This window comes from Kwoniella bestiolae, chromosome 2, assembly GCF_000512585.2.
Source record: "Kwoniella bestiolae CBS 10118 chromosome 2, complete sequence".
Taxonomy (NCBI): Eukaryota; Fungi; Basidiomycota; class Tremellomycetes; order Tremellales; family Cryptococcaceae; genus Kwoniella; species Kwoniella bestiolae.
This window is the reverse complement of record NC_089242.1, coordinates 3,353,042-3,366,632: the sequence shown is the minus strand read 5'-3', so window position 1 is coordinate 3,366,632 and position 13,591 is coordinate 3,353,042. Positions and strand designations below refer to the sequence as shown.

The following is a 13,591-nucleotide window of genomic DNA, read 5'->3' as shown; positions in this document are numbered from 1 at the left end:
TGATGGTAGTCAAGTCTACTTGTAGTTTCACTTCTACCCCAAATTACTCGTTGACGCGTGGTGAGAGCGTGTCTATCACTTTGTTCGGTACGGGAGCATAACAAGTACGAGTGTTCTCTAGAGTTGGAGCATCCCACACTAACTAACCAGTATCTTACTAGCGCTGGATCAAGATTAACAAACAGACAAGAGGACAATCACCCAAATGAATTTGGCTAGCGTGTGAGGAAGATCCTTTGAGTGACATGTACAAGGTGTTAGTATTAGCGAGTGTAGCGAGAATGATATGATTACTTTGGTAGAGCTATGTCATGCTGTGCTAGTGTAGGATTACAGGGCTATGCTAATGCTAATGCTAATGGGAAGTGACTGTGTAGAAGAGTAAGACGTCACTATACGAAACCCTGAATGAGAATTGAATCTGAAACGAATTAGGGGAGGGGGGACTGTGCGTAAACAAATGAAAATTGCGGAAGTAAAAAGTGGAGGGAGGGTGTGGTTGTCTCGTGTTGTTGTGTTTTACAATACTCCGTATTCCTCGTATGGGATATTACGAGAGAGGCAGCAGAGACAGACACACACCGAAATAGAAATAGAATTGCGCATGCACATCACCATACACCATACTACGAAAGATTTTAGAGGGGATAGATAGACATACATCCATTCATCATCCTTCTATATCCATCTCTATCTTTTCCATTATACTACATCATAGGCATATACATACTCACTCTTCCACTCATACAGTACATGGATCAACTCAAAACATACTCATAGCATAGTCAATACACATAATATCACATTCTTTTCTTTTCTCTTTTCTCATTACACGAACACAACGCAAGGACACTTGTCGAGGGACAGAACACTAATCATCGGATATGTCTGGAGACGATCGAGTCAAGAAGACAGATTATATGGTTGGTCCATTATAACCATATACATAACATGTACCGATGCTGATTGTCGTAATATAGGGATACACCCATAATGGTCCTCAACATCAATACAACGCACAACAACAACACCCCGAAACTCAAGGCATGAATCGGAATTACCTTGGACCAGATCTGGGATCATCTCATCTTCGGTGAGCTCTCCCTCTCTCTCTCTCTCTCCAACAACCGAATATCAATCAGTGTTGACCTGGCTTCTCAAACGCAGCGACCAATCTATCGACGTCACCGATGAGAATACCTATGGGATGGAAAACGTCTCTATGATGAGAGATAATTCTAGGAGTCCTTTGCATACCCCTCAAGGTGGGAACGGAGATGGTAAGTTTTTGGTTTTTACCTCCTTTGAGCGGCATTGGTAATTTTGATGGTATGACGTATGAGATTCACATTCTTCTTTTATTCCTCATCATCACATTCTCATACATATTTTTATTTCAATGATCTTCAAGCCTACTTTGTTCGCTACGATCTACCCAGACTGACGCTCCTTTCTTCCCAGGCTATCCCCTAGGATCGGCCCAGCCATACGTCGCACCTCCCCAACCTGCAGCCACAGCGCAAACACCCGCATCAGGTACAGCTACACCAGGGAGTAGAGTCCATTACCCCCCTTCACCATACATGGCCAGGGGTGATGCATACACTACCATCCCATTACAAGACCGGACCGCAGACAGGGCGGGATCGCCAAACCAATCTGGAACCACCACTCCAGTGGGATCAGGGAACAAGAAAAAACATTGGTCCTTCCTCCCCGGATCATCTACCACATCTCTCGAGACAGGTACACTTCACGAGAAGAACATGTCGTCAGGCGGACATGGGAAGAGACCCAAGTCTCAGAGGGGGCAAAGTTGGGATTTGCTGGGAGACAGAGCAGAATGGGAGGAATTTAACCCCAAGAACGCAAGTGTAGAGAACCTCAAATTTGCTGAAGGGGATGTGGGGACAAACAAACTTTCGAGGTTTTATTACTGGGCGTTGAACAGGGGTATCGTCGTTAGATGGGCAATGTACATTATACCTATCATGGCGATGATGTGGATTCCTGGTATTGTTGGGGTCACTGCTGAACCTGATGCAACGGTCTGGAATGTTAAATTGGTAAGTATACGCTTGTCTCCTTTCTAATTTGTCTGTCGATAAATTGTAATGTGAGCGTTTTGTGCTGATTGACGTATATGACAGATCTGGTGGTCCATTTGGCTTACTGTCGTTTGGGGTGGTTGGTGGGCTTCCACCGCTGTATTCTTGATGTTCCCTACGGTTTTCAGGAATACTGTTGGAGCTATCATCCCTACTGCTAGGAGATATACCGATGTAGTCAGAGCTCTCGGAAAGTGAGTTGACCGATTTTATCCTCCGTTGTATGGGGTATAAAAACTCATGAGAGTATTTGTCTCTACAGATTCGCAAAACTCATCTTCTGGATCTTGGCCGTATGGATATCCTTCACACCCCTAGTCATCAATCATTACATTGGAGATCAATCTGCAAACTCCCGATCCAACTTGACTACCATGGCTAACATCCTCTTCGGTCTCTTCCTGTGTTCATTGGTATTGGGAGCCGAGAAATTGATCGTCCAATTGATCGCATTCCAATTCCACCAAGATTCATATGAAGATCGATTGAAGGAGCAGAAATTCAACTTGAAAGCTTTGACTGTGCTTTACACCAACTCGCACGATATTCCTGGAAGAACCGATACGCTCTCTGATGCTGCTTCGGGCAAAACTAAGGCTTCGCACGTACCGAAGATAGCTCTTAGGAAGGCTTTGAGAGGTTTGAAGGATGTTGCTACGACTACTACTACGTAAGCTTCCGTGACTTCACGTCGAACTCGATCAGTGGAGACAAGCTTACAGGATTTGGTTTTGTCGATCAGTGCTCTCGGTAATGTCGCTTCTGAAATGGCGGGTCAATCTGTTCTTCAAACCAACTCGCCTGCCAACAAGGTTACTGCTGCTTTGAACTCTGCCAACAAGAGTAAGGCTGTGAGTGCAGCTATTCGATCATGCATGAGTTTTGGTGAGAGCTGACAGGATATCTTGATCTCGTGTATAGCTTGCTAGAAGACTGTACTACTCTTTCAGAGCTCCTGGTGTCGCCCATCTTGATATCTCTGATGTTGCCCGATTGTGAGCTTCTTAATGGTCGTTTATCCAACTTAAGCTGACTTGATCTTTTAGCTTCCCTGACCTCGAGACTGCCGAACAAGCTTTTGCAATCTTTGACAAAGATGGTAATGGTGATGCTACCAGGGATGAAATCGAGAGTGCTGTACTTGGTATCCACAGAGAAAGATTGAGTCTTGAAGCTTCCATGAGAGATCTGGATGGTGCCGTTCGAAGGTGAGTCCTCAGCCCCCTTCGATGATCCCGAAGCTCATACATGTACACCAGACTCGACGACATCTTCATGGTCATCGTCTTAGCCATCGTCATCCTCATCCTGGCAGCAATGGTAACCACCAAACTCACCACGCTCGTCACCTCGGCCGGAACTTTCATCCTCGGTCTCTCATGGTTAATCGGAGCGACCATGCAAGAGATCCTGGCTGCGTGCATCTTCTTATTTGTCAAGCATCCCTTTGACGTGGGCGATAGAGTGACAATAGACAATGAGGGTTATACAGTTGCCAAGATGCAATTGATGTCAAGTTCTTTCAAGAGATTGGATGGGAAGTACGTCTGGATAGGCCATAATGTCTTGTCGACGAAGATTATCGAAAATAGTGAGTTTTCGCCACACTCGTTTTTGTCTCGCGCGTCTGTGCGTCTGGTTTGGGGGGGTGCCACTTTGGTTTTTACCCTTCTTTGTTCTTGTCTCACCCCACTCTCCTCCATGCTTTCCTCATATCTCGTATTGTTTTGCCCTTCCTCCCCCCGCTTTGGTCCTATGCCCCACCTGTACACCCGACCTCTCCTCCTTTCCTCCTCTCTCTTCTTCTCCTCCTTCCCCTCCTCCCCTCCTCCCCTCCTCCCCTCCCCCCTTATCCATCCTCTGCCCCTTATACCCCTTCCTCTTCTCCTCCTCTCCGTCCTTCTTTCCCCCCTTCTCCCTTTCTCCCCTCCTCACCCTCTCCACCCCTTCTTTTCCTCCCCGCACCTTCTCTCCCTCCTTCACTGCACCTCACCCCTACCCTGTACACACCAAAGATCCAAGCTAATCTCTCCCCACCCTCCAGTCCGTCGATCAGGTCCAATCTCCGAATCATTCACCTTCGAAGTGGCCTTTGACACCTCATTCGAGGCCCTCCAAGTCCTCCGAGCTCGAATGTTGAAGTTCGTCAAAGACAACTCGAGGGACTTTTTACCTGTTTTCGACGTGATTGTGGACGATATCCCCGCGCAGGGCAAGATGGTGTTGAAAGCGGATATCAAGTATAAGTCGAATTGGCAGCAGGGTGCGCTGAAGGTCCAGAGGAGGAATAAGTGGATTTGCGCGTTGAAGATGGCGTGAGTGTTATGTCCTTTCTCCGTGGACGGTGAGAGGGAGGGGGAGGGGACGAGAAGAGCGGGAGAGGGGAAGAGCGGGTGGAATGAGAGAGAGGAGGGAGGAAGTGGAAGTGGAATAGGAGAAGAGGGAGGAAGTGACAGAGGAGAGATGGGAGAAAGCGGAAGAGGAAGAGGGAGAGTAAGAGGCGAAAAAGGAGAAAGACGAGAAGAGAGAGAAGAGGAGGGGCAAGGGGTATAGGGGCGGACAGCCGAGCACAAACGTCAGAACATAGCTCATCTGTCTTCGCGCATTTAGCCTTGCCGATCTGAAAATCTGGGGTCCTGCTGGTGCCGGTAACCCTGATCCTGATGCTGCTGAACCTGTCCAATACACTTGTGAGTCCTTGTCTGTCCATCGCTCATGGATCGAGCAATGACTGACGAAATCATTTTGAATTAGTGGTCCCATGGGAACAAGTGAAACCACCTACTCCGACCACCGGCGGATCATCCAAACCTGAATCACCCCCACCTACATTCGCTACAGCTACTGCTGTACCCAACCTGATGGATCAGCGCGGAGTAGTCAACGATGCGAGTCAAGATGTGTTCGACGAGCAGGACGAGTTGAACAACCAGTCTCTCGCACCTTCTCGAGTTGGTACGCCTGGACCCAGTCAGGTCGGACAGGGCATGGGTATGAGATCGAGACATGCGCAGGAACAGGGCGATATCGAGATGACCAGTGCGCCTGTGGCTAGGCGGGTGTAGGTGTAGGTGCGAGGAGAAGAGCGAGGTCATTTGCTGGTCAATGACCTTTGGTAGTGGGAGGTGGACAATGAAGTAGGATCGCATGCCAAGTATACATAGATAGGATACGTAGGGAGGCATATAACGAATATTATTACATTAGATGATCATTTATGAAATTTCAACTGTCTTTTCTGGATTGGATGGTACTTGCATACCATGTTTGAGAAGAATACGTCGTCAATTGCAACTTGGTGAGGGTATAGACAGGTTTGTTGAGGGTTACTAGGTTACCTGTAACTCAAGGATCGTTGACAAATGGGAAAATATGGAGTGTCCAGTGTTTTTGCGTGATCGTCCACGTTGAGCACCATGAACGGATAACGTATGTGGAAACTTAAATGGGTCACCTGGATAAGATAGTGAGAAGGTGATAATCAACGCGTCAACCCAGTTCAACAACCTGGTGTATGATGGAATTTCGATTTTGATTTTGATTTCTTCCCTCCCTCAACCTCTTACCTCTTCTCTTCCCATTCCCATCCCACCCATCACTCCCTGTGGTTGATCACTATCTGTATACCCCCCACTCGCGCAAAAGACGTATCAGAGAAGAAGAAAGATCAGCAGACACAATGCAAGCAACCCCCGAAACCATCTCCGCCCTATCAACCTACCTCTCCTCGACAGTCTCTCCCGATGCCCACGCCCGACGGTCCGCCGAAGATTCCTTACGACAGGGTGAGACCCAGCAGGGGTTCTTGTTGATTGTACTGCAGCTTGTTAGGTCCGAGGGGGTCGATATGGTTGTGAGGCAGGCGGGGGGAGTGTATTTTAAGAATGCTGTGAAGAGGTTGTGGAGCGGTGAGGAGGTGGGTTGGCTCGTTCATTTACTTGGGATATAGGTGTAGGAGGGAGGGTGGTGAGGCGGGGAAGTAGAGGGTGGTACGACCGAGAGAGGGCGGTGTATCTCATCGGTATCGCTCTCTATCCATATCAACTCCTCTCCCACAGCCGTTTGCTCCATCGCCGAGATTGTACAGCGGGATAGAGGAAAGATGCACAGTGACCATAGCGGGCCTTTGCTGATATAACTGCCTTCTTTTAACTCACCTAGGAAACTCAAATATCCCCAGCAGACAAAGAAGCGATTAAAGCCAAGCTTGTACCTATCATGATATCCTTGGGCACCCCGCAGACAGCAAGATTACAGAGTCAGATCGGGGAAGGGTTGAGTCATATCGCTACGTTGGATTTCCCGAATGAATGGGAAGGGTTATGCGACGTGAGTGATTCCTCATTCTTCTAAATCTAGACAACTCTGCCCCAATATCTGTTTCACTGTGTCATCGAATAGAAGCCTACTCGCTACTCGAACTGACCATCATCCTTCCTTCGATCTAGGAACTCATAAACTCGCTCACACCTGATAACTTCGTAATCAACAACGGAGTGCTCGCCACTGCTCATTCAATCTTCAAAAGGTCAGTTCACTTATTCCTTCTCTTGACCTCAAGCTTGGCTAGAAAATGTCAGCTGATATGTGTGCATCCATGACTCAGGTGGAGATCTCAATTCCGAACCAACGAGCTCTACTCAGAGATCAATTTCGTCCTCTCACGATTCTGTCAACCATACTACCAACTCTTCCAGCACGTCGACCAGCTACTTCAATCGCCCAACCCTGCCTCTTTACCTGCCAATTCATCATTACAGTTATTATCACAGACTTTGATATTGCTCGTTCAGCTCTTCCACGATTTGTCGAGTCAGGACTTACCGCCTTTCTTCGAGGATCACATGGATGAGTTTATGGGTTGGTTGAGGAAGTATTTGGATTGGGAGAGGGAGGAGCTGAAAGGTGATGTGAGTGGTCCTTCTATCGTATATTAGCTTGAATCTGTGTTTGACTTGATTCGTCTCATTCATCGTCTGATATGTTTGGCTCCCGCAAGCGGGCTGAGAGTGACTCTAGCTGATATGTTCGACGGTAATACTGCAGGAAGACGACGAAGCTCCAGGCCCACTGCAAAAGATCAGAGCATCAATTTGTGAAATATCAGAACTGTATGCCCAAAAATACTCGGACGTGTTCACCCAGTTGGGCACTTTCGTAGATGGTGTTTGGAACATGTTGACTCGTATCGGTGCAGGAACGAGGGACGATGTGGTGAGTGTCGTCCACAGGTCATCAGCTTGCTCGGGCACGAAGTAAGTCGAGTGATAGCTGATCGAGGAGAATCATAGCTCGTATCCCGTGCACTTCGATTCCTCTCAGTGGTAGTGAAAATGGGCAATCACCGAGCAATGTTCCAGGCTCCGGAGACTTTGAATGCTTTCTGTGAGAAGATCATTTTGCCGAACATGGCTATAAGGCGTGAGTGGATCTGTCTGTCGAGATTGCTTAACCTGCAAGCTGATTCGATGCATGTTGAACAGAACACGAGGAAGAGATGTTCGAGGATGACCCCATGGAATACATCAGACGAGATTTGGAACCTTCGACCGGTGAGTCAGCTTCACCTCCCTCGGAACCAATAATGGTAAGCTGATATGATCGCCTTACAGAGAGTGATACCAGACGACAGGCCGCTACTGAGTTCACGCGAGCGTTGATGGAACTATTTGAGAAGGAAGTAACGGATATTATCAAAGGATACATCACCGCTTTATTGCAGGAATACGCCAAGAACCCAACCGATAATTGGAAGAGCAAGGATACCGCTATTTACCTTTTGACTTCCATCGCATCAAGAGGATCTACCCAGCAGGTGAGCTGGCAAAGACATGAATGTGTTACAAAGCTGACTCGAAATGTAGCTTGGTGTGACCTCTACCAACGTCCTCGTCGATGTGGTCGAGTTCTTCGGACAGAACGTGTTTGCCGATCTCCAAGCTGCTCCTGGATCTGTGCACCCTATTCTCACTGTTGATGCCATCAAATTCCTCCATACCTTCAGAAACCAGGTGAGTTAGCACAGCGTACGGATGATCGCATGATAACTGATAGATGTACCCCAAAATCCAGCTTACAAAAGATCAACTGGTCTCTGTTCTTCCTCTTCTTGTCCAACATCTCAACTCTGAGAATTACGTTATCTCCTCTTACGCTGCTATCACCATTGAGAGGATACTGTTCATCAAGGTGGAGAGACAAGCATTGTGAGCACGATCTATCATGATCTTCTAGGATAAGGACTAATGGTTATGCTTAGGTTTACACAAGCCGACGTACGACCATTCGCCGAGAACATCCTTATGGCTTTATTCACCAACATCGAGAAGGGAGGTACACCTGAGAAGATCGCTGAGAATGATTACCTCATGAAGTGTCAGTTGACCTACCCCAACCCAATAGAATGGGATTTAGCTGAACAGCGTGTTCGTTCGTACAGGTGCCATGCGAGTCATCATCACAGCCAAACAATCTCTCGTACCCTCCCACGAAGCCATCTTGAACCGATTAGTCGCCATCATGGGTGAAATCAGTAAAAACCCTTCGAACCCTAAATTCAACCAATACTGCTTCGAATCTGTATCTGCGTTGATCAGATTCGTGTGTGATGGTCAACCTGCTGCGCTTGCCACCTTTGAAGGAGCGTTGTTCGGACCCGCTCAACATATATTGACTAACGACGTTGCCGGTGAGTTGTGTCTCTTCGTCTCAATCCACTCTAGAGCCTATCTTGTTCCCATGAGTTGGTGTATATGCTAATCTTGCATCATATTAACACAGAATTCATCCCATACATCTTCCAAATTCTCGCCCAACTCCTCGAACTTCACCCTCCCACATCTTTGCCAGCATCATACCAAGCTCTCACTGGACCCTTGTTGAACGCTCAATTGTGGGAACAACGAGGAAATATCCCTGCCCTCATTCGAATATGGAAGGCGTGTCTCCTCAGAGGCGCTTCTACGATCGTTGCTGCTGGTCAAGTGCAGGGACTGTTGGGTATTTTCCAGAGGTTGGTCGGAAGCAAGATCAACGACGTGTATGCTTTTGAGCTTTTGCAGGCGTTATATGAGTTTGTACCTCTGTGAGTTGCTCTTCCTGTCCCTTCTTGATCTGGATATCCCCGGCTACAATCGCTGTAAATTCACGTCCTGCGCATGGTCAACAGGCTGTCCTAGATGATGTATTTCGGTCATCGTGTGAATGCTGAAGCTGATCGAACTTTTTGCGACGATTAGCGACGTAATGCAACCGTTCTCCAACACAGTCTTTGTACTTCTCCTTACAAGACTCCAGCAAAAACCATCGCCTCAGTTCAACCAATCATTCGTATACTTCTTTGCATTCATAGCGAATTTGGATACCGTTGGACCGGACTTCTTGATCACTGTGTTGGATGGTGTGCAGCCGGGGTGAGTGCCGTTCCTACTTATAATTATGGATGATAACTCCAGTATACATGGGTGCGACCTCTGTTGCTGATTAGTTTGGATTTTATCAGTCTTTTTGGAAACCTCCTTACCGGTGTCATCCTTTCGAATACCCAGAAGGTGTCAACGCGTAATAGGAAGTTGGTCGAGGTTGGTTTGGTAAAGATGTTGACTAGGAGTAATAAGCTTTTGGAAGATCCTCTCAAACAGCAATGGTGCGTGATCAACTTTTATCCTCACTTGTGCTATGAAAACCTTTCTATCATTTACGCTCGGTGCTAAACCTGAACTTCTGATATGATAGGGTATCAATCTTCATATCCCTCCTCGACCTCTTCACCCTCCCTCAAGACCTCACCTACACCCAACAACACGCCGTAGATTCTGGTGATTTGACTGAGCTGGACCCAGAGGAAGCAGGCTTCCAATCCAGTTTCTCCAAATTGGGAGCTTCCGAAACGGTCCAAAGGGATTATACGGCTGGTATAACCGATACTAAATCATACGCCATCAAGGAACTTGGTAGGAGATGCACCGAAAAACCCGGTATGATCCCCGGATTGATCGAGCAGGCTAAGACCGTTGAGAAGGATGTGGTTAGTGGGTTTGTGGGGTTTGCTAATCAGAATGGGTGAGTTTGGTTGTTTGTGTGTCGATAAGGACATGGGAGTGAGCTGATGCTTTGGGATGGGGGTCTGATAGCGTCAACTTCGTCTAGGGCTTGAGTCTTGTCTTGGGCTTACAACTATGGGTCTGCGTCATTGTAGAGCGAGGAGGAGGGATGGATCAATTTGCATGATGACTTTTGCATATATATTATACTCAATATGGCTATGAATGAATACGAATGTTCTCATGAGACTTCTTGTGTGCTCCCGAATACATCCTCGACACCCCTCAGTCTGGGAGTTTTCGATAAAGTAGACCATACCAATATGCCAAGCGAGTGTAGTAGTGTAGCCCCTATTCTGCGGTGCATGACCTCATCAACCAGTCCTTTTACCCGAGATCTGCACAGTGCACAGTCCTAGTTAGTATGGTTTGGTTCGATTACAAAACAAAGTCCAGACTGGAACGTGGATTAGTAAAAATCACTAATCTCAGGGTAATTGACTAATGGGATGATCCGGAGTAAATGAACCGGGAAGAGGGGAACAAACCCGATTGAGTAAATGTGAAACCAAGAGCAACAGCGGGTCAATAGGATTCATTGCATTGCATTGCATTCCTCATCAATAATCTTGATAGTTGGTAATTGTATAGCTTCATTCAGTGCTTGTACGTACCATCATCGACGATATCGATCGACCGACCAAGAGATCTTCTGGGGAAAACGATAAAGCAGACCACAGGAATCAGGCCCTGTTTAAAGAAGCAGTAGATCAAAGACCGTTCCTCTTTTCGTTCCCGTTCTGCGAACGTGACAGTGAAAGGACGGTTCATCTGAGAAGGATAGTCATAGATAATTTAGAAAGAATAAAGTCCCTTTGCAAGGTATAAGTGTAACTTGGTGGAAAAACACACTACGACACGACACTCCCGACCACCCCCAATCCAATCCTCTTCTCTTCCACCCCCCTACCCTCCGACGCGTAAAGATGAGTCTCAAAACCCATCTCCATCGTATACGGCGACCCCAATCTTCCCGACCAAGCTCTCCATCTCCTCAACAATCTCATTCGCGTTCAGTCTCACCCCCTCCACCCAGCATACACGATGGAAGACCAGGCTTGGATACCTCCCGCCCTATCTCGCCGTCTATAGGTAATCACACGCCCCAACACCAGAGAGATGCTTCGGTCGATACCTCCAATCAGAGCGTTTTGAAGTTGTTCAAAGAGGATTATGTGTCGTGTAGGATATATATGAAGGAGATGGATTATAGGGAGGCTATGAGGAAGGCTTTGAGGAGACATATGTATAGTGAGTTGTGCGATTTGCAGTCATCTTGTCTGATGGAGTGTAAAGCGTACGACATGAGAGAAGGGAATTGTGTTGGACTGTTACGGGACAGAAGGGTAGTTGTGTCCTCTATATGGAGCGCAGAGATGAATGGCTTCCCTCCTGATGATGTTGTAGCAAAAGCTAATTCTTCGTGTCTTTTCAGAATGGTATGCCATCCTGGTAATAGCCATAGTCCTCACCGCGTTGATCACCTCGAAACACGAGACGATAGTGGAGTTCTGCGAACCCGTCACGCGGACGATAAGAGGCTGGCCGGGTGGATGGTTAATACCGCTTGCGATATTGATTGTGGTGTCTTTTCCTCCCTTGGTGGGGCATGAGAGTGAGTGGGATCCTGAACTTCGATATAGCATGGGTACGATTGCTGACATGTTATATGTGCTTTTACTAGTCATTGGAATACTATGTGGTCTGGTGTATGGACTGTGGGTTGGCTTTGCGATTCTCGCTGCTGGGACTTTCCTGGGGGAGATAGCTACTTGGGTAGCCTTCAAGTGGTGTTGTCAGGGGAGAGCTGCAAAGTACGTTCTTCATTCTGATCTATTCTCATCAATTCTGGTAATGGTCAAGCTCACTGGATTGGTGTTTCCTCAGATTCGAAAAGAAGAACAAGCTATACGCCTCTTTGACGCAGTTGATCCGAGAAAAGGTCAGCTCACACATCCTCGCTTCTCATGAAGGAATATACAGCTGATTTATCGCATGTATCGCAGAGCTTCATGTTCACCTTGGTTCTGCGGTTTAGTGCTGTCCCAGGTCATATAGTCACAGCTGTCAGTGCTTCGGCGGGAGCGAACTTTTGGATGTACCTTGCTGCTGCTTTCTTGACGTTACCGTGAGTGGAAGTGTCTTCCGCGCTGATTATGATACATCATGGAAAACACTAAGATCGATTGTTCAACTTGTAGTAAGCAATTCACTATCGTGTATCTTGGTAAAGCGTTCGGAACCCAGTCGCGGAAGAACACCATCATCTCCATCTCAATGACCGTCTTGACCCTCATCGGCACAGTCGTTGCGGCATTGTACATCTACTATCAAATGCGAATCGTCATGAGACGAAACGCAGCCATGACCTTGCCCACTACGATCGTCGAATCCGAAACATCAATGACAATGTCCGAATTCCCCGATGAGAAACGTGGATCAACCGCTTTAGACAACTCGAATCATCTCCATGCTAGGAGACCTTGGCTGTATACTAATCCAAGTACGGTTAGTAGCGTGAATGGTAGCGGGTTTAGGACTCCTACCAGGAGCTGGTCAATGCCTGGACATATGAATGAAGAAGAATTGCGAGAATGGGTGAAAGAGATGGAGTATGAACAATCCACCAATTCCCAGCTCAACAACGTATCAACACCGGCGATCAAGATCGATGATGATACTGGCTCAAATACCGGGATGTTCGATAATCTCCCTCCAGTCTTTACACCAAATCTAGAACCACCCCAATTCAATTTCACCAACCACTCTGTATCGCCCAGCGGAACATCCACACCGGCCTATCTGGAATCTGATAGCCTTGTCTCCGTAGAAGATCTCACTACCTACCCGCCGAAGAGGGGAGAATCATCCAAACTCTCAATCGAGGTGACACCCCCGAGAAGAGTGAAGGGAGGAAGGGAGATAGCCGACGAATCTGATCTCTATGCCATATCCAAGGGCGCCAAGCGTCCAGAATACGGACGGATGCGAGGAGATTCCAGAGCGGCATTGTTGGGAAGGAGCGGAGTGGACGATACGATCCTCGAGAGCAGTACTAGTCCGAGTTGGAAGAGGGATTATACAAGATCAAGGGGGGATAGTGGGGTCTCTCTTATGGGTAGACCGACAAGTGAGGATTTGGGGGATGCGTTGAGTGGATGGAAGAGAAGTTATGGGAGGGGAAGGGGGGATTCGGGAGCGGATCTGTTGGGTAGACCCGCTTCGACGGATTTGGGGTTGAGTAGGAATAGGGATAGTTTGGTGGAGGATAGGAAGCTGGAGGAAAGTAGAGGGGTAGAACTAGAGGTTCTGAGAGATGATTGAAGTTAGATCATGGGTTAAGAGCTTGTCACATTGACCTCTGGGGGATATGTTGTAAGA

The 13,591-nt window shown here is 47.4% G+C and overlaps 3 protein-coding genes across 3 annotated transcripts; all 3 read left to right on the top strand.

Moving 5' to 3' along the window:
- Positions 1-884: 884 nt before the first annotated feature.
- Positions 885-5,173, top strand: I302_104405 (uncharacterized protein; the record flags this gene model as incomplete). Its single annotated transcript, XM_019189765.1, has 13 exons — positions 885-923; positions 981-1,093; positions 1,168-1,280; positions 1,462-2,066; positions 2,151-2,302; positions 2,371-2,778; positions 2,851-2,959; positions 3,030-3,103; positions 3,155-3,316; positions 3,368-3,699; positions 4,153-4,423; positions 4,719-4,798; positions 4,863-5,173. The coding sequence occupies 13 exons, from the start codon at positions 885-887 to the stop codon at positions 5,171-5,173; spliced, it is 2,769 nt and encodes a 922-aa protein (XP_019049327.1).
- Positions 5,174-5,787: 614 nt separating this feature from the next.
- I302_104404 (uncharacterized protein) lies at positions 5,788-10,173 on the top strand (the record flags this gene model as incomplete). The annotated part of the gene is made up of 16 exons (XM_019189764.1): positions 5,788-6,024; positions 6,270-6,437; positions 6,557-6,636; positions 6,715-7,018; positions 7,155-7,322; positions 7,400-7,529; positions 7,592-7,660; positions 7,721-7,923; positions 7,973-8,119; positions 8,181-8,314; positions 8,368-8,483; positions 8,548-8,796; positions 8,889-9,192; positions 9,347-9,520; positions 9,610-9,753; positions 9,843-10,173. 16 exons carry the CDS (start codon positions 5,788-5,790, stop codon positions 10,171-10,173), a joined length of 2,958 nt encoding a protein of 985 aa, XP_019049326.1.
- Positions 10,174-11,136: 963 nt separating this feature from the next.
- On the top strand, positions 11,137-13,534 carry I302_104403 (uncharacterized protein; the record flags this gene model as incomplete). The annotated part of the gene is made up of 6 exons (XM_019189763.1): positions 11,137-11,461; positions 11,646-11,825; positions 11,895-12,024; positions 12,098-12,152; positions 12,217-12,338; positions 12,412-13,534. The coding sequence occupies 6 exons, from the start codon at positions 11,137-11,139 to the stop codon at positions 13,532-13,534; spliced, it is 1,935 nt and encodes a 644-aa protein (XP_019049325.1).
- Positions 13,535-13,591: the final 57 nt, after the last annotated feature.